Source organism: Gallinula chloropus (assembly GCF_964237585.1).
Source record: "Gallinula chloropus genome assembly, chromosome: 1".
Classification (NCBI taxonomy): domain Eukaryota; kingdom Metazoa; phylum Chordata; class Aves; order Gruiformes; family Rallidae; genus Gallinula; species Gallinula chloropus.
In genome coordinates, this window is record NC_140085.1 from 87,008,421 (window position 1) to 87,029,274 (window position 20,854).

At 46.2% G+C, this 20,854-nt stretch overlaps 1 protein-coding gene across 2 annotated transcripts in view; it reads right to left on the reverse strand.

The window, feature by feature from the left end:
• Nucleotides 1–5,676: 5,676 nt before the first annotated feature.
• The window catches only part of STXBP5L (syntaxin binding protein 5L), a gene marked incomplete at both ends in the record, with an annotated part of 196,325 nt that continues 181,147 nt past the window's right edge, over nt 5,677–20,854 (reverse strand). For both annotated transcript variants that reach the window (XM_084276050.1, XM_084276049.1), the window contains 6 exons: nt 5,677–5,718; nt 6,783–7,003; nt 7,358–7,469; nt 9,988–10,153; nt 11,041–11,395; nt 12,349–12,594. In XM_084276050.1, coding sequence (XP_084132176.1) covers nt 5,677–5,718; nt 6,783–7,003; nt 7,358–7,469; nt 9,988–10,153; nt 11,041–11,395; nt 12,349–12,594 — 1,142 coding nt within the window. The remainder of the gene's footprint in view (nt 5,719–6,782; nt 7,004–7,357; nt 7,470–9,987; nt 10,154–11,040; nt 11,396–12,348; nt 12,595–20,854) is intronic.

Sequence of the window (20,854 nt, forward strand, 5' to 3'; positions counted from 1 at the left end):
GGCAGAACTGCTACTGCAGCCCAGTGCTGCTTTGTGCCCTGCGCCACCCTTGCCTGGCTGCTGCGCCAGAAGGTGGGTGTCTGGCTGCCAAAAGAAATTGGGTTGGGATACAGGCCTGGCAAATAGCTGTGGTCACCAGGAACACCTTTGTCTTCACACTGAGTGAACCTGTGTGACCCAGCTCCTTGCAGGGGAGAGCCCATCCCCTTCAGTTGCTGAGCAGCCTTGTTCTCCTTGGGTCATACCTGCTTTCTTGTCAAAATGACTCAAATTTGATCCAGCCTGCTACTGGGCAGAACCCTTTGCTGCTGATGTTTGATACCGCTACTCGGTCCTTTTCCTCACACTCAGACCAGAAGCTTGCTTTGCTTTGGTCTTTCTGCTGCAGCATTCCTTCTTCTCTGGCCTGCTGGGAGTGCTTTGTGTGCTTGCTTGTAGCTGGGCAGGGGTGGGAGAGAGGCAGGCGTCACATACACACACAATCTGATCTGGTTTGGTCTTTTGCTTTCCTCCAGTGCTATTTGCATCGCATTAAAAAGAAAGTTGTAGAGTTTTTTCCTGCTGGTTCTTTTCCTTATAAATCTGTAGCTGGACAGCGGGAGCTGGAAGCTCGGTAGCTTTGGGTGGTGGTTTTGAGCCTCTCCTGGCAGAGCAGCTCGGTGGCATTGTTGGTAAGTGCCCTCCAGCCAGCTCAGTTCTGCCCTTCTGAGACGGCAGCTCCTGGGCGGCTGCCAGTACCCTGAAGTGGAAGTGGCAGGAAGGGTGTGCTCGGTCAGCAGAGGAGGCGGCCCAGCTACCAAGGATACTATTCCTGGGGCTGGCATTGGGATCATGAGCACCGTGTGGGCTCCCTCATTAAAGTATAGAGACGGTTGCTGGGGTCCAGGTTTTTGGCCCTGCACGAGCTGCTGGAGGACGGGAGGTGACCATCCCCCCTCCCCCCCCAACAGCAACAACCACGGCTGCGTTTTCCCAATTCCATCCAAAGGCTTTACGTCAACCACGCAGCTTTCCAACACTGCGGAGAATCTAGGAGTGTAGAGGTTGAAAAGAAAGAGACCTACAGCAACCAGTATCAATTCTTTCCTTTATTTTCTTTCCCTTTTTTTTCCTTTTTTTTTTTTGGTTGTTACTGGGGACTTGAAACAGCCTCAGTTAAAGATGCCTTAGTTTGCCTTTTGTGACGCTGATTTAGGATACCTGTGGAAACAGGACACGGTTAGCGCGGGAGCCTGCGGCTCACCCCAGATTAGCCTTCGGTCTGAAGTACAGGTTGTGGGTAACAAACCCCAGACGTATTCTGCCCGCAGTTCCTTGACACTCAATCCGAGTACCGGCTGCTATTTAAAAAAGTACAAGGTTTGATCTGTTGATTTACTCACAAAACAAAACACATGAATGGAAACACTCAGTTACGTGACTATTGCTTATACACCTAAGATGAAGAGCTGACTACAAATGGCCACGCAGAGCTCCTTAATGAGAGAGAGTGTGTTCTTACTAAGACCTTACCAAGGCAAAAAAAACTCATTCAAGACTGAAATACGCTGTGCTTGAATTCACCTTTAGGTTATGGAAAATGATATATGGGAGGGCAGGGTATTCAAGGGGCATAATTAACCAAAATCTGGCTTTCTGCCCGTGTTGCAAAACACGGAGTTTACAAACGGAGGAGCCCTGAGGTTGAACACAGCTCTTAATTAAGCTGCAGTGTTTGTGTCACCTCTGAAACTGTGGGCTGAAATGAAATTGCTGCATGCTCACCTCCCTCACCGTGCACGTGCTGTGCCATGGAAGGGCTACGTAAGCACTGTCAGAGAATTTCCACGTGAGACAGTTCTGTACAGCAAATAGGGTGTTTCTGTTAAATGTTGGTGTTAGAAGCTATGCTCTGGTAATAAGAGGGAAAAACCGAACTGATGGATGTAGTGGAACTGTAAAAAAACCTTGGAGAACAGATCAGGATGTTATGCAAAACAAAACTGTGTACTCTTATCCACAGCTCTGCCAATAAGTTGCAACACATCTGGTGAGACCCAGAGGGGCGCGCGAGAGTGCTGCTGGGTGTTCCATGTGTCTGGTCAATGTCCTTGTGAGAGCAAGCTCCTGTAAAGAAGAATGTGAGGGAACAGGGTATCCAGAGGAACAAAAAGCATTTTAAATTGGTTGGAAATACTTGTTCAATCCGGGCTGTTCTAACTTAACGCCTCTAAGTTTAGGGTTTTGCTTGTGGTGGTGGTGGTGCCTTAGTGGGAAAGGTGAAAGCACAATTATTTCAACACCCAGCCACAGCCACTGTCCTCGATTTTCTTAGAGCAGGCCAGGTCAGCTGCCGTGCTTGTTGCTCAGAATGCTGTGGTGTTACTCCTTTCACCAACAGCCTTTAGTAGCGGTCAGGTCAGGCCTTTCAAAAATCCCACACTCCCCCTCATTTCACAATCAATCAGCCAGGGAAGAGATTTTCCTCCCTCATTGAAGTTTTAAAGTGAAGTTGTTGGGTTGTTTTTTTTTTTTTTTCCCTCCACATACATGATAAATCTTGATAGAAAGCATTTAACAGTGTGCACTAACAAACTTATACAACATATACATTACATATATATATTTTTTATATATATTATGTTCTATATACAAACATGTACAACTTTTTAGATCTCTACAGACTACAAGAAAATTGATAATTATAGTCACAAGTGGTGAACTGAACAGAAATAGTACTTTGTAACTGTCTGGAAATATGTAAAAGATGTAAGAGCGGAAAGCCAGATACAGCTGTGACCTGACGGGAAGTACTCGAGAAAAGTCGCTTGAAAGTTGAGTATTAAAAATTGGAAGTTTGTGAGGTGCCAGCTTCTCATGTCTCTGTTGCATAAAAATGCAAACGGAATCCGCTGGCAGGTTCCCCCCGCCACCCCCCAACCAGTGTGAAGCTAAGGACTGGTGGCAGCCAGAGTCAGTCAGTCAGGTGTGTGAGTGACTTGCTGAAGACACTCCTCTCTCGGGGTGTGCTGTAAAGATTAGCTATTAAAAGTGGCTCTTAACTTTTTACATTTGATTGTTCAATGAGTGAGCGGGCTCAGTTTCCACTGACGTCAAGGGACCCGACATCTCTGCGGCAATTAGCCACCCGCTGAGGTACAGCCAAAAACTTGCACAGAACCAGTAGCTCCCATGCCATGGAAGCAAACCGACTGCTGCCTCCGCCCTGCACCACGTGCCGCTGCTCACCCGGGCTGTGCTACACCAGTTCGTAGTGGGAACTGGTGTCACACTGGAACCGGCCGTGGCCTTTCCATCTGCACCACGGGCTCGGGGCAGAAGTGAGCCCGGAGCTGGGTACAGAGCAAATGGTGTCGGTGCAGCCTTGGCTTGGTGTTCATGAAGATGCTTAGCTTCTCAAAAGCAGAGCAGGGGAAGAACAGGGTCTGTTATGCTGGCTGGAGGGTTTGAATGCTGCCCCAAATGTTTTTTGTTGCCCAGGAACTACATTAGAGTACAGGCCAGAGCACAGGCAGAGTGAACGTACATTTAGCCAGAACCTGGGCTTGCTCTCCTTCCCTTCTCGGTCGCGGTGCCTGCTTACACTGGGGCTTCCTCACACGCACAAGTGGCCGGCTTGGTGACATGGCCACTGAAAGGAGATCCCCAACCCAGTTGTTTGCACCAGAGAGGCAAGTTTGCTGTTCCCTCACACACAGGCATCCTCTCGGCTCATGGACAGCTCCAGTTCCTTACCTCTCAGCAGAAACCTAGGCAAAGCTTGGGCTTGGAACCTTTTCCCAACAATTTTCCATAGTTTCCACAGTTCCCATAAACAGAGCAGTTTCTCCTGCGACAGAGAGGGACCTGTTGAGTTTCATTCCCAGTTGAGCGAGACCTGTCAGGACCACCATTTTGATTTTGCCCCCAGAGAAGTGTTTACATCCTGTAAAGGATGAAATTCCCACTGTGCTACGCTGTGAATTTAAAACTCACAACCAGATCTGTTCCAGCCCTTCAACTTGTGCAGCTGGGTGGGCTGCCAGTAAGACCTGACTTTTGGACTGCACATTTTCCTGGGCTCCAATTTGTTGTAAGAAAAGGAAGGATACGGGAAAGGAATCTTTGAGAGCTCACCTGAACACTGGAATGATATAAACACCAGTAAAGTTATGGTTCAGTTAGGAGGGGGATGCTGCCTGCCTGCATCAGTGTCTGCCACTGGATGCTGCTTTTCCACCTATTCCTCATTTCCTCGTCTAACGTGAAACTTACGTCCAGACTTGAAAGTAAATAAGCCTTTAGTGCCTTGTTTCCAAGTCAATCTTGGAAGAATTTCTACCTTATAACCGGAGACCTGCGTGGCAGCGTGGGTCCCGTAGGCTGCCCTGGCTGCAGCGTGCCCATGGACTTGGACTCTGTGCAGACAGGTACTAGATTCTACGTCTTACTCTCTTCCATAGCTGCAGGTGGGAGTGTTTTCTGCTGAGCTCACTGGCCACACTGGAGCAGAAGCAAATTGTCATCAGCAACATGAGCAGAGACTCAATTGCCACTTACCCACTGTGTGTCTCACTGCTGTGATATCTCTCCCTCTGTTTTGGGGGGGAGCATTTACTGTACCAAGTCCTTAGCATAATTTCATCTGCCCACCGCAGAAAAACCACTGCTTGGGAGCTCCTATAAGCAGAACTTGACAGGACTCTCCAGCTTGTAGCCCTGTGGTTTCCCATCTTGCCCTTCCTAACCTGAAGAAGCAATCTCCTGAGCTGGTTTTCTGTTCCTGCCACTGAGAAATAAGGCAACCGAGCGCTACCGACACCACGGGGATGAAAAATGCCGCAGCCCCCGTCAGGGGGAACAGATCAATCTCCAGCGCATTTTAAAAAGCAGAGATAAGGATGACCTGGCCTGTGCTCAGAACTGCAAATGAACCATTTGCACTTGTGTTTTAATGACACTGCAGATCGTGCCTGTCTAGCTACTTGAAGAATTGGTAAATTTGGGGTGTAGGATTTTGATGTTCCTTATTCTTCCGGTAGGAGTTGGAGAGCTGATTTCAAGCGAGGGTTTTTTCCAAGGGAAATAAATAAACAGCAGGTAAGAAAAATGCAGCTCAACTCATTTTTGCGTGGAGAATGGGGGCAAACATGCTCGAAACATACTGGCTTTCTGTAATGTCACTTTTAAAAAATAAAGATTTTTGCCATTTGACCTCTTTTTTTTTTTTTCCCCTCAAAATAGAAATAAATCCCATTTTAATTCGGTCACAACATGCTTTCTTTTTCTTTTTTTTTTTTTTTTTAAGATGTCAATTAGTCATGCAAAGGTTTATAAGTGCATTAACATTCGAATTTGTACAGAGTATTTTTAACCAGACGCACTCCCCGCAGTTCATACCTACGGCTTCTGAAAAACTACATGCCACAGTGATGGTTGAGTTCCTTTTGGAAAAAGACCTGGCTGCTGCCTGAGCCAGCTGCTGGAGCAAGGCCCACGTGACTCTGGCTTCCGCCTCGTGGTCTCTGTGATTTCTCCTTGTCTCCCACTGTGATGAATCCAGTAACTGGAACAGGAAAACATCTTCTAGGAGAAAAAAAAAACACTGTCTCTGGCCAGTGACTGGTAGATTTGGGAATGAATGTCGCTTCCCTGAACAGTGTTCATTATAAAGCCACGAGCAGCTTCTTTCAAAGTCTAAAACTGGTACCACTTCTTGTCCTTGTATTTCAGCATCACCTACAGAAACAGGAAACAAAGAAACAGGTATAAACCACTGCTCTGCGTACGAGGTCTCACGCCTGACCTGGGCCTACCACCTGTCACAGACCTGGTAAGTAAAGCAAAAGGAAGAGCAATGCAGTGCGGCACTACCAGTGTCCCTGGGTCCTGATTCCACTGGGCCCTTGTATTTAATTCTGTAATTGCAGCATTTTAAAATAAAAACCAACCCAAAGAAGTTACTTGCTGTTGCTGTTCATCACGAGATTGTTTCCTGAGGTGTGGGAATAACAAGGAACCTGCTTTTTACGCTTACAGAAAGAAGCCTGTCTATGGGGCAGAGTAGGTACGTCCTGGATATACAAACTTTTTGCACTTCAGAGCATGTCCTTTCTGTGTGGGGTTTTTTTTTTTTTCCTCGTGCTTACAAAAGCCAATGAAATTGTAAAGGTCTTGTCTGGAGATGTGATGCATTTTTAAATGAAAGATGTACATTTTGGGGGGGAAATATTCTCAAATGTTGTTTTATCTTCAAAGAAAATCACTTTAGTTGATTGCCAGCCTTTAGAGCGTGGGATGGAAAAGCTTTCCATTTCCAGCCCTAAGCACAGAAGCATCTATTCCAGGCAAACCCTATTCTGTATCACTGCACTGCAGTGTTGCACTGGAAACACTCTCCTCTCCTTCCCAACAAGATCTGTAGAAGTTCCTACACACACATCTACATACCCGTTTTCTGCCCTACTGCATATAGAACTGCAGCACAAAGTGGCTCAAAAAACCCAAATAAATCGTAGGGAATTGGTGAGAAAGGTGAGAGAGGAAACGGCTGTGCTCTAAATCCTAAGGCTAACAACAGGTGCTGGAAACAGGAAGGGGAGGGGTGTGCAAGGGAAGTTTATTTTTGACATTCTCACTGTTTGGGAGCAGGAAGAACAGTGTGTCAGGTAACACAAGCGCACCTAACCTGACACGGCTGGCTGGCATGGGGAGAACCCCATGCAACGTTCCCAAAGGGAAGCAAAGGTCCAGCTGCAGGGGTGACAGCTCCTAGTTCTGGGTGTGTGGGGCCAGGCCCCTACCTCATGTGCATGTTTGGAAAACGCCTCTGCGCTGGCCATCATGCTCGCAGTCCTTTCATCCAGCTCTCCCAGTTTCTGCCCTCGCTCGTCAAGGGCAATGCGCGCACGAGTCAAGTCCCCAATGACTCCTCCTGCAGCTCCTCGCACCCCTTCAATTCCACCCGATCCAGGGATGTGCTGGGCAAGGCTGCGAGAGGCTTTTCCTGCCGTGGCCTCGCCAACTGCAACGGTGAGATGGACAGACAGACAGAAATGAGTTCCTGGCAATGGCTCTGTCAGTGCTTCCTGCCCTCGAGCTGCAGCCTTGCACTGGTGATGGTGTGTGATGTGCTGATGGCACCTGTGGAATGCTCTCTGCACCTGTGCAACCAGGGTGCAGCCATGCAACATCCCCATCCCTCCTCCTCCACCACCCCCCACCCCATTTGTGCAAAAGGAGCTGCCCTTTCTTCATGATGCCATCTTCATTTTGTCATCAAGATCTAAAGCTTGTATACTGTGCCAGGCCTAGCTGACAGGGGCGGGGGGATCCCATTAATTACTTTTTGCAAAACCCAACTCAGTACATTACTTACAAAGCTCCTCTCTGTCAAAAGCTTGTCCACTCCCTCCAAAGAGTCCTTTGAGAAAGCCTCTGTTTTGGGCTTCTGGTGTTTCCACAGGAGTAAATAAATCCCCAAGCATGTCCTAGTAAAGAAGTCAGACAAAAGTCCACATGAAAAAAATCAGTGAGGTGAAAGCAGCTCTGGCCATGGTTTTTATTTGCATTCATGAGCCACATGCTTTGGCTCTACGTAATGAATTTTAAAAGATGCTGGTTTGTGTACAGTATCGAGTATTTGTGTTTCATGACAGGCAAATACTTGGGCTAACCAGACTCTCACACGGTTTCAAAGGGACTTGGTTTACCGCTGCCCCAAACTTATGTTCGTTACCAGAGAGGAAAAGGTTTCTAAGCACTCCAGAGTGAAAACACCAGTGATAAGGTCACATTTTGCAGAGGCGACGCTGTAATCGAATAAACAATTTGCAGTGAATTATGTGTTTTGCTGTAGTGATTACGCAGGCAAGCAGGGCAGGCACTTCCTGTTTTCTCTGTGTTGCATACCTGAGCTCTGTGCTCACAGCAGGCCAGAGAATCTGGTGGTTGGTTGTTTGTGGGTTTGGGGTTTCTTTTTTTAATTATTTTGTTTTAAAAAAACCCCAAAACCAACCAAAAAAATCCTACCACATACATCCCATCTCCTTTCATACAACTGCCATGCCCGCTGTCACTGTGCATTTCAGCAGTGCCATCAGTAATGCTAAATAAGCCTGACTGAAGGCCCTGCTGCGGCGCCAGATCCTGGAGGAGTCGACCTAAACAAATCCTGGGCTCAGATTTCTGTGTACTTGCAGCGGGCTCTCTGGAACAAGGCTGGTAAAGGAAGCGAGCAGCCCTTGTTACTGTTTGAAACCAGTGAGTCCGAGCGGCGAGAGCAGCTGCTGCCCAGCTCCGTGTTTGCTCTGCTAAGCCCCAGCAGGCAGACAGGGCTGCACAAAGCACTTGGCTCCCGGGAGGCTGCGTGCCAGGACAGCGCTGGGGCTGCGCAGCCACCTGCTCTGGGGAACAACATTGCTGCAGCCCTTTGAGCCTCAGCGGAGGCTCTGGTGCAGCCTGCTGTGTTCTCCAGGGAAGCAGGTGGCGCTGGGTCATCGGGTCTTTGTGCCCACAGAACAAGTGCACCAGCTTCTTCCCGCCCTCCCTGCAAACAGGCCGCGACACAGGCAGCCTACAGCCGGCTGTACAGAGAACCAAGGGCCGGTTGTCCCTCCGGTTGGTTGCTGCATTGTAGCTGCTTAAGGTTAATTTAAAAAGAAAAATAAAATCCAGCTTCCAACAGCCTCTCTCTACAGGTCTGTCTTCTAAGACACATGGATCGAGCCTTCTGATGAGTTGAGAAGTGGTGCCCTGCAAAATACATCCCTTCTCCGATGCGCAGAGGTGCGTGCGCAGCGCTCGCCCTTCACTGTGGTTCTTCAGACTCAAGACAGACCAAGCTGTGATGGGAGCTGAGCAGCGCAGCACACATTATTCCCTGGGGCACAGTGAGTGCTGGCAGGGCCATTTCTTTTATAGTTCTATCTATATTTCTACCCTAGCTCACTGCTAATTATATATCCTAGAACTTCTTATTCCTCCTCTTTTTTCCCCCTTTATTACTCATGTTTCTCCCTGTAACCTCTCACAATTCCTCCTCTTCAGCAAATGACATTTTAATTTGCATTTTCATTGTTAAAAAAAAACCCAACCAGCCCAAATCTAACATTGCAAAGACCTTTTGCTCAAAATAAATTATTTTAATTAGACCATTTCTATAGCTCCTATATTTTAGCGTACAACAGGAGATGCTTTCCTCATGTTGGAAGAAGGGGAGTACCAATTATGCGAGTAAAAACAAAGGTAAATAATTAAAAATACATTAAAATAGAGCATAACCGTGCTGTTTTGTCTGATGCTCCCACCTATCTCCAGGAAGCTGCAGGTATGAAGATATTTTTAGCGTTAAAAATAAAAAATGATGACAAAAAATGCGGGAAGGAGTTCACATTTTCACCGAGGCGGTTGCTGTGTGATTGGAAACATGCTGGTACAACTGCTGCAGCTGCTCCCCTTTTGTAGCTGCCCCCTCTTCCCACTCTGTCATTTTTAAGAGCTGGTCTTTTGAATGAAGCAGGCTCTGGAGGCCCACAGGGCTGTATGGGGCCAGCAGAGATTGCCCTTACGTGTGGGCAGGCTTTAGGCTCGGGCCAGGCACTGGGGCACAGGAGCAAGGTGGCATTGTCACAAAAACATCCAAACAGTGACAGAGCTGCTGACATCTCTCTGCAGCTCTGGCATCATGCAGCCAGGGCACACGGGGAGCGACACGCCTGTCCTGCTCCCACAGCACAGCCTTTGCTTCAAAATGATTAAAGACTAAGACACTTCCCCCCTCCCAACCCTTACCCTTGCTATTAGACAATACCTCCCCACCTCTGGCAATGCCAGTGTTACTTATTTAACCCTTTAAAACTTTGCCTTTTGAATAGAAACTACAGACTGGCATGACACGTACTTTTGAGCAGCCCAGCAGCAAACACGTGGCAATTTACACCTGCCGAGTCCGGCTGCTGGCCCTTCCACACAAACACAAAGGCAGCAAAGCGAGGGGTTGAGGCCTACCTGCAGGTTGTCACACATCTCCTGGCTGTATGTCAAGCGCTGGATCTCAGTGGGAGAGCTGAGATACAAAGCTTGCCCTTCGTTAGTGAAACAGAAGGTCCGTGCTATCCTCATGTCTGTCACAGGCAGATAGTTGATGTCCAGCAGAGGACGAAGGCTGGGCAAGCTGAAGAGAAGCAGATACCCAGGTTACTCCCTGGCTGCTGCACGTGGAACCCCCAACTCTGAGGCTGCATTTTAAACCAACAGTTTGAGTTCATTCTTTTCATAACTGGAAAAGCTCAAGTGCAGCACTAAGCTGAAAAGTTCTGCCATAACCAGGCTGCCTTTGCTTCCTTGCATGAAGAAGTTTCAGCAGCCTTGACTCAGTGACCCTCAGGCTTCTGCCACTGCCTGGATTTGGGATGTGCATGTCGCACGAGACTGGGTGGGTCGCAGGAAATGGCATAGCAGGGCCCTGCTTGCACCCTGCAGACAAAGGCTCCAGCATCGCCTTTGCTGTCCTCCAGTTTCTCCTGGTTTGCCATTTTGGATGGCACTTTCCAAAATTTAAACAGGCCAGCCATACAAAGGGGGTGCGGCAAGGTGAGGGCATGACTACAGGGCTGCTGCCCAGTCAGCTCAGTGCTGGAGACGACAGGGGAGGAAACCAGGTACTCTGAGCAGAAAGTCTGAAACGGCTCGAGTGGGACTCACAACTTCATGCCAGATAAACAGCACTCTCTGTGCATCAGTTTTTCTGTACTCCCCTATACCTGATCTACTGTAACTGAGCAAATTACCAGGGTTTTCTTTTATGACAGTTATATCAGCCATCAATTACCACGGGTGGGGGGTTATTATGAAAAAAAAAGGAATTTGCTTTGCTGCACGGCTGCCTTGGCTCCCCATGGGGAGACAGGCCAAGGACCAGGTACAGCAGCAGGCAAGGTAGGGCAGTAAATCATTAAGTACTCTGAGCAAGGAGTTAATGCAGAGCAAACACAAGTGGAACGTGCCAGCACTGTGCCGACTCTTTGCTTAGTTTTGCCACAAGATTAGTTAGATAAGTACCTCAGTGTCATGATGTGCCCATTGGCACAAAAGCACGCCAGACAGACGCTGTTACAGAGGGTGACCACATCTGCTCGCAATAAAAAGGACGTTTCGGTGATGTTGTGGACATAAAGACATGTTTGGGAAGGCAATGAGTAGACTTTGGCTTGTTTTTCTGAACAAATGACTGCAAATTGATGATCACCCATATCCTGGGAGGAGGAAGGGGAATGCATGACAAGCTTCCTTTTCCTTGTTTTTTCACTGTCATCAGCACTGTGTGGGTCCCTCCATACTTCATACGGCGGATGTGTCAATGTCCCCATGCAGTCCAAGCATGCGAAGGTCAGCACGGCTCCTTTCAGTGTCAGAACTGTGCCTGCAAAACATAATTCCCTCTCACGGGCGCTGGCACCACAATTCAGCTGGCTGTCAGCACTGTGAGTTCTGCTTTTGGAACTAGAACAAACCCTTTAACCTACCGAAAGCGATGAGTCTCGCTTGCTCAGTTCTTCCTGACCACACAGGAGGATGAACAAACAGGCTGCCAGTACTGGAAAAGGCTCGGGCAGCTGATATCACATAATGTATGTAACACATGCCATTGAATACCATGAAGATAGGCTATCGTTTATAACCTAGAGAGGTATTAATTGACCAGCAGTAAAACTGCTCTTCGTTATCTGGTGACCTTCCAACATTGTTTTTCTGAACAAACTGGAGGTGGGAAACCTCTGTCCCTGCAAATTCCCTGGTTTTTGTCATTATTTTACTTTAAACACACTAAGCGCATACCTCCTCTCCTCAGACCTGACCCCGCTCAGCCCTCTCTTCTCTCTGCTGTGCCATCTGTCACTCACTCAGCCAAGGATGTCTCCTGGTACTTCAACCTGCCAAAATTTTTGTTTCCTTTCCTGAAGTCCCTTCTGCTTCCCTGCAGCTTTCTGATAGCAAAGCAGCCAAACTGCTCAGAGCAGCCCAGATAGGATTACATCAGAGCTGTACACACGACCGCGATGCCACGGCACGAAGGAATGCTGCTAATTTCCCTACCCTCATTGAGAAGCAGGCAACTTTGCCCCGGTCACAAAGTAATCTTTGGAAGGAATGCAACTAAAGCTCACGAAGCCACAGGTCTCTCACAGGCACCTTTCTCCAGCGGTGTGTGCTCTGTGTAGCGGGCAGCCATTGCTTGTGCATCGCTTGTGCTGTGTAGTGGGCAACCCCTGCTTGCCTCAAGACGTTTCTGCCCCAAAGGGCTGTACAAAACCGTGCGGTTGTTCCCCCTGTGGTACCGAGAAGAGGTGAGGAGGCAGAGAGCTGCACGCTTACCGCTTGGCGACACCATGACCGGCTCCGACTGCCGTAAGTCGTCACTAGCGGGCAGGTTAAGCGAGAGGATTAAGACCATACCGAGGCCTGTTCCAACCCAGAGGCAGGGGGAGACGGCAGAGTCATTCTTTCGGGCGAAGGACTCCATGAAATACAAAGCAGTAATTGCCTCCTTTGAGTCTCTGTCGATGCTGGACACGCTGGAGCTTCGGGAACGGCTGAAGGAGTTTTCCCTGTTTTCTGCATAAACAAATAGAAGGGAAGAGGCATAAACTGGCAGCCCAGGGCCAGGCACGAGCCTCCAGCAAGTACCAACTCCCCACAGAGCACAGGAAACGCAGAGTTTTTGTAACCCGAGCAAACATTCTGACACTAGCACGGTACCAGCTTGCTGCCAGTGTATAAATAAGCGTGGAAAATGCTGTCAGACCTCATCAGTTAGATGTGCATTAGAAATAGCTGCTTATTATGGAGATTAGCGCAGACTAATTAGAATTTACAACAGCCTTAGCTCAAAGGACTTGTTCTAAATAGCATGAAATAATTTTAGACCCATATGTTACCAATGCATTTAAAATTAATCCATGTATCTCACTGCTGCAGGACATGAAGGGAGACACCATCACCGACTTCAGAGCATATGTCCTTTGCTCTGCTCCCGTTGCCATCACTAGGACGTTCTCGCACCACGTTCACAGCCATTGCTCATTGCCAAGCTATTAATAACTGCTCTCTGGGGAAAAAAAGACACCCATTGCTAAACTGATCCCAGCATCCACAGCAGGGTACAAAGGGTCTCCGGCTACAAAGCAGCTCTGGCATCCCAGGGAGTAAAGTGAGAAACCTGCTTTGCACCCCTGGCAACAACTGCACTGTGAGCCGGCACTGACTGGCTCCTCTTTCTGCCTAAACTTCAGCAGGCAAAAGCAAGAGCCAGCTGGAGACAGAGCTGTATTGTCCTTGCTGCAAATACAAAGATAGTGCGCATTTCGGAGAGGAGCAACAGGGTCTGACTGCTGTAGGGCTCAGGATCTCCTCTTTGCCCAGTGCCAGGCAGGAAGCACAAAGCCATGTGAGGGAGCTCCTGGCGCTGGCAACATCTTGGAGGCTCTAAAGCACACTGGGGCTAAAACGTTACTGGAGAGTGCAGGAGCTGGAAGGAAGAAGAGAGTAGGACTAGCTGCTAGCACAGCCTTTGCAAAGTAATTTGTGCCGGTGCTGCCATATGCCAACCTGTAGGGCCTGAACACTGGAAACCTCACATGCACTTCTGCAACACCAGGAGGTTCTGAAGGTAGAGAAAAAGTTGAAGCTACTGGACCTGAGATAAAAGGCTCACTTCTGAATTACTACTATGAAGGAGATCTGTGTCTGGTATGACTCTTCAGAGCCAATAGAAAGGTCTAAAGAGAGGAATATTTTCTGCCATGGCTGAAGAATAAAATTAGAAAAGGACTTTCTTGCATGCTCCAACTTAAAACTGGGCTAAACCCGGTATCCTCCACCAGAAGCACTGCAGCACTGCATGCCCCTACCCAGATGACTCAGTGCAAACCGTTGGAATCATCCTCTTCACAGCAGCTGCTTGGGAAAGACTGGAGGGAACCATAACAGAGCACTACAGGAACCACACACCAAGCATTGCTACACATGTGACCTTAAAAGTTGGCCCACAGGGATGAGGGCACATTCTCCTGACACTGTTTCACACTTGGAAGGCAGCTTCTGTTCTTTGAGGGCATTCACATCTTGTCAAACAGGAGCTCTAGTGGATAGCTGTCCCTTGATCTTCAGTCCCACTACCACAGAAGAGAAAGGCTTGTCTACCTGAACTTCATTGCCCTCACCCTCTTTCACCTTCACGTAGGAGCTGTTGCAGGTCTCTAGTTCTGGCTCAGTCTCAGTGTGGTAAATGTATCTGCATAAAACTGGGGTTGTTTATTCATGTGTAAACACAGCTTCTAATACCTTGAGAATTAGTGTCCCCCATAACCACAAGCACTTTGTACTTCTCCTGCAGTGGACTTGTTGGCCCAGCTCCTTCCTAAGCACAGTGAGAGCTGCCAGGTAAAGAAGACAGTAATTTCAAGGCAGAAATCATCAGGGCTCCACATATATATTAGTGTTTTCCTCAGGGGGACTGTTTAGGAGTGCCTGGAGTGGTAGGGCAAGGGGTAATGTGTTTAAACTAACAGAGGGGAGATTCAGACTAGACATTAGGAAGAAATCCTTCCCTGTGAGGGCGGTGAGGCCCTGGCACAGAGAAGCTATGGCTGCCCCCTCCCTGGCAGTGTTCAAGGCCAGGCTGGATGGGGCTTTGGGCAACGTGGTATAGTGGAGGGTGTCCCTGCCCATGGCAGGGGGTTGGAACTAGATGGGCTCTGAGATCCTTTTGAACCCAAACCATCCGTGATTCTATGATAGCTAATTTGGAAAAAAAAATTATATAATTCATTTTCTCTTTAACAGGTGTATTAATATCACAGTCACATAAAATTCAAATATGGTGGTGCTCAAACTGAGAAAGATGTTGAAAGGACAAATGCAGTTAGTGTAGGCGACATACACAGAACTTAAAATATATGATGTGCCATTTGCATGTGTCATCAAGCTTTCTCCCTCCCTAAATTAACAAGAAATGTTCCTCATTCCTGTGCAGTGTAGTTAACTAATACATCTTTGCAGAACTGACACTAACAGATAGAATCTTTGGGATACTTTTGAGAACATACTGTGCCATTTTCTATTAAATACACTACTCAAACTGAAATTCTAAGGACCAGCACGACACATGTCAAAATGTGATGTCATTATACATATCTGAACAGTAACCTAAAACTATGAAAGGCTGCAATCACTAGGTGACTTTATTGTCTAGCTCTAAAGCAAGGTAGAAATCTCTAATCTTCATAGATTTTGGGATAAAATTTAGTTTAGGCCTATTCCCTTGGACTCCTTTTTCAAAGAGATTATACCACAAACTGTCTATGTAGAAACCATTCCACTGTACCTGTAAGATCACTTTGGGAAATTTTATGAAACTCTCCATATCCTTTCCTATGTTTTAAACGATGACCCATCTTCTAAAAGTTGACCTCTATGAACACTGCCCATCTGTAGTAATCCTTAACCCAACTGCCATATTCTGGGTTTTCCCTTACATTTTTGTCTCTCGCTGTATGATGGATATAACAAGAATGTCAGCTACAACATCTTTCTGCATGAATCTGAACCAGGACTCCTTCCAGGAATTTCCTGTAGCCTAGGTCAGACAAATTTTATATGGACTCCCTGCTTCAATAAGGGGATGGGACAATCATACGTCAACAGCAAAGATACCTTTCTGCTCCTCAGGTCTCTTTCCCTTTTTTGATGGAGCCCAGCATTCCCTTTCCTCTGAGAAGCACTTATCCAAGTCCTGGGATCCCTCTGCTCCTGCACAGCCATCTCTCTCAGATGAGAATGTCCTTTTCCTTCCTCTCACTGACCTGGATTTCTTGGCTTTTATTGTTGGGGTTTTTTTCCAAATAGGTCTCCAAGCTATTCCTGCAGTTAGCAGCAGAGTTGCTGAGAGACCATCAGAGGGGTCCAGTGTCTCCTGAGAGCTAATGACTGACTGCCATTTGGGAGATGCTCTGTTCAGGCTGTTAAGACTGTGAGCAGCTCTGAGCAAAAGCGTCACTGTCTGCAGTCAGTGCACTTCAGAAAGCCACATTCCATGGGTTAGAAACCACACAACATAAACAGCACTACTCTCCTAACTGTACTCCTGCTTTCTCCAAAACTCTCCTGCTTTCACCCAGCCCTGTCCTACGCAGGGTTTGGTTTAGGGAGATGCAGATGGAAATTCAGCAACAACTTCCTAGCCCTGGACTAACTGTCCAACTCCAGCTATGAGCAGCAGCACAGAAATAGAAAATTTTGGGTTTAAAAGCAACTGCAAAACCTCTAACCTGCTACCCTCCTCACTGACACACTTCAGCTCCCATGCCAGGACAGACACGGAGCCAGTGGGTTTGAGTCTTACCTTTGTTCATCCACCTGTGAGCAGTACAGTGACGCTGGCCGTGTGAGAACGTGCTGATCCCATGCAATTGCTGAAGCACTGCCCGCCTGGAAATGCAACCTACTGCCACAGGATCACATGTGTTGCAAAAGGACAAGAACAACTGAGCCAACCACCATTGTGACACTTACACAAAGGCAGCCCTGAGCAGGTACTGCCCCGGCTCTTTCCTTGCACGCTGCAGCACCCTGGTGTCTGGGGGGGAGATTTAATTTAGGGGTTGGGGGGGTTTCTGAGAATTGAAAGGAGAATTTGAGTGAAAGACTCCCACTTAGGGAGATTTTTCTTTCTTTTAAACTTCCTTTTGTTCAGTGGAAACAGAACTGGAATTTCCCCCAATGGAATTAAAAAACCAACCAAACAAAAAAAGAACAAGGAGGATACTAGTGAACATACTTAATGTCATACATAATGATACTGACTTGGGCATCTTCACAGGAATGTTCTGGCTTCTCTATTCTCAGCTCGGAAAAGGTTTTGTAGGGGGAACACATCCTCACATCTCTTCCAACATGTCATTGTGATTATTCTAAAATAATGGATTTGGTACTAATGTGGAAACGTAATTTTCTTCTTCAAGCTAGGGATCATGGAAGTGGAAGTATTGCTAGTTATGAGGAATGAAAGACAACTGCCAGCTACAAAGATCAACATTTCCACTGCAAATGTTTACATTCGTTACCGGAGAGTTTTGCAAATTGACTGCCAATGCCTTGGATGCTATTTATAGGTCCTTCCCTAATTTTAACACACTGAGTAACCGATCTGCTTATGAAACATATATAAAAATCGACTTTTTTTTGAAGTGGAAATCATTACATTCTGGAAACAAAAGCTAAACAGCCTATATTCTCCTCACTTGGAGCTTTCTAGAATTTTTAATCCCAAATATCATCCCTAACAGAAGCTAATGAAACTGTTCAAACATTTGCCGGTTCAAGGATCATCATCTCAAAATTTAAAGAGAAATCTGTTCACTTTCCAAATCACATAGTCAGGAAAGCATGCAAAGCTCTGATCGCCCCTGTAAACGTACAGTACAGGCATTGTGCTGCAAACAGGGATGTGCACAGGGTGACGTCAGAGAGGCACAGAGACGGAGCCAATGCTTCAGCAAACACAAACAGTGCAGTAGTAACCTGGAATTTTACTGTGAATGATTTCCTACCGGCTCAACTCAAATTAGTTTCCCTAAAATGATGGTGAAAAGCCTGTGAATATGCTGCTTGCTGAGCATTCAAACCAGGGTGGCTCTGTCTGCACTCACAGGGAGCTCACAGCCATGGGATGCTTAGCCCTCCCTGGAAAACCTTCTGAAGTGTATTACCCTCAAGTTACTATGGTTCTAGCAGTGCAACCTGAGTGGCTTCATGGAATTGTACTGATATGAGACTGATGTAAGTGATGGCAAATACAGACCTGAAAGAGAAAACAGATCCAAGCCACCAGACTTGGATCTTTATTTAGCTATTTCCAGAATAAGGTAAAGTTCAGGCTTATGTTTTCGTTCATCATGTTTTAAAAACAGGAGGGAACTCTCAGGGCAGAACTATTCTTCAGGCTGAAAATGAAGCAGAACTCAGCCTTTCTTTAGAAAGCTAAAAAACGCAAGGGATTGTTACAGTAAGTAATCTATCAAGCTTCAATTTTCAACTGTATGAATCACTTCCCTTGACTTACACAAGCAAACTGTCTTCACATTCAGATCACTAAGAGCTCAGTTTGGTTATGGGGTATGAGTTTGGACATATGTGTCTTAATCAAGAAGACATTATAATTCTCTAGAACTCAAATCCCAACCTAAAATAGCTATTCTGCTGAAGTGCTGTTCGTAATATTGATGGCTTGGGAAAGAACAGTATGTTGTGTAACTTTCTTATGTGGAAGTATCCAAGAACAAGGTGGAGAAAAAAGGCATTATAGAATAAAAACCTTGTGTGCATTCAATAATACATCAAAATAGTTAATGTTATAACACAGCAAGTGAAAGTGTTTTAAAGGACTCTTTCTCTTCTCCCACTCCCCCCCACCCTGATAGAGCCTCTGCTTGTGTAACTGAAGTATAGTTAGAAAAAACTTTGCTTTTAAAAATCCCCTTGGAACAGCTATTTTCACGTAACTGAACAATCACAGAGTATTCCCATAGTCTTCACTAGTTCTCTACACATAACAGCCCACTAGCTATTCCACTCTGCCACAGAAGTATCAGGAACCACCCCATGGTGTGTTCCACTTCCAAAAACGTTTCAAAAATTATTTGAGATGTAGAAAAACAGTTTACGTTGATCTGATGCGATCGCTCGCAAGCAGAAAAATGCTAAAGTTGAACATGCAGTGCAAAACACAGCCTCCAAATTCAACATGCCTGGAGTATGGTGTGAACTTAGCCTAACTTGGAATCAATTCATCAGTTAAATTAAAACTGACTAGATGTTCAGTGAATGCAAGGAGAACAACATTTTAATTTAGTTGGATGTTTTAAAAACAAGAATAATTTTCCTGTAAGAAAATGAGCAGTCCTAGTAACATCCTAGTAGAACCTGCCAGAAAAGGTACTCCAAGAAAAAATCAAGCTCAACAAAGTTGGAATTTAGGCAGCTCAAATGCATCCATGCAAGGCTCTTGTCCATTTTTTCCCAGGTCTTTCCAGGCCATTAGTTGTGCTCTTTCACAAGGCACCTCAGCCATTATACAATATCCCTATGCTGTTTTTTCCAGGGACATAGGGCATTGTGAGTCCTGCTGTGACCAGATTTAGGCAGACACACACTTAAACTCCACTTGAACCTCTGAGGGAAACCAGTGGTTAGATCCAAGAAAGTCAGTGATTAAGTCTAAATAACGACAGCCCCACTGGCTTTTCGGGGTTTAGTGACTGCAGCACTCAGCAGAAAACTTGAGGCTGTGAGCTGTAAGCACAAATCAGTCTAAGAGGACCGACTCCATCCACCCATGCCTGTGGCCACAAGGTATCATGAGGAATAACCTGTGTATCTTATAGTTCAGTGTCCAACTTGAATACTTTGAAACAGATATGAGAACCTTACAGAAGGAGCTGGACTCTCCTTCTTGGAACACTTGCTTTTTAGGTGCTAAACGTTTTATTGCAGCCATGCAGAACTTGATGTTCGGCAATCTTTGAATTTGCAGTGCCCATTACACCAGAAGTGCAGTGATTTTTTCTCAATACAGGAAAGACTAATTTCAACTTCCTAATAATTTCTTTTTCATTTGAATAGAGCTTTCTACAGTAAGGAACAGACTTTCTAGATACAGGACAGGTCCTTTAGGCAACATTCTTACCTTCTTCTCTGCACAGATAAAGAAATGTGGTGACAAACTGAGTAGTTAATGGAGATTGTGGCTTTCCATAGTGTCTCTAAGTTATTTTCTATTATGGTGGTATCCTTACTGCTACTAGTTACAACGATGTAACTTAAAATGCTAACAGAATTTAAATTATTCACAAGCAGAACCAACACCATCATCCTCTCCCTGAGAAATAAATTTAAAAAAAAAATAAAAATCAAGCCAAAAGTTTTTCCATCTGCTGTGAAAGCCAAGCTGTGAAAAGTCACAGCACCCAGTGATCCCATGACTGCTGTAGCACGCCCCATGGATCAGGTAAGTGTCGGTTTGGCTGGCTGCTTTGGCACGGAAGTTCACCCAAAGTCATCCACTCTGCAATATGGAGATTCACAGCAAAGCGAATGCGAGGGAGAGGATGAGCTGTTCTGAAAACCTGCCAGAGATGCAATAGCCTTCTCAGAGAATCCATTTTTTTGTGGTTAACTACCCTTGTGATCGAAATGAATCCCCTACTGTCTCCCTGACGTCTTGGCTCTGCCTTAGCAATTTATGTCCATTACATCCTGTCCTGTTCTCAGCAGACACAGACAGCAGGTTGTTCCCTTCTCTCTGCAGTACCCTGCCATGCATTTGAATAATTTTGTGCTTTTTCTTCAATATTTTTCTAGATCAAGCAATCAGGTTGTTTCTCTCTTTCCTTGGAGGACTAGGAAATGCAGTGATCATCTAGGCCATCATCTCTTACTTCACATCCATATGTGTGCTTCAGACCCAAGAGACCCACAAAAAAGGAGTCAATGATATAAACAGGAATGGCCCTCTTTTCCCCCCCACCTCACCATGGGGGAAGGAAACCAAATGGTCACATTGACTTATCTATTCTTGAAAATACCCTTGTGCTATGCATACAGCAGTGCTGCAGAGAGCATAACAGTTTAGCCATAATTAAGAGAAAAAAATTATATAAGTTGTATAGAAGTTATGTAGGAAATACTGCAATATGCAGCACAACATCAACTGAGCATGGTTCCTCAGGCTGTGGGCTTTTTATAAAAAAACACTCTTGTATTATATTTCCAAGACCCAGACTACACCGTACTGGACTTATGAGAGCAAATGTCAGCC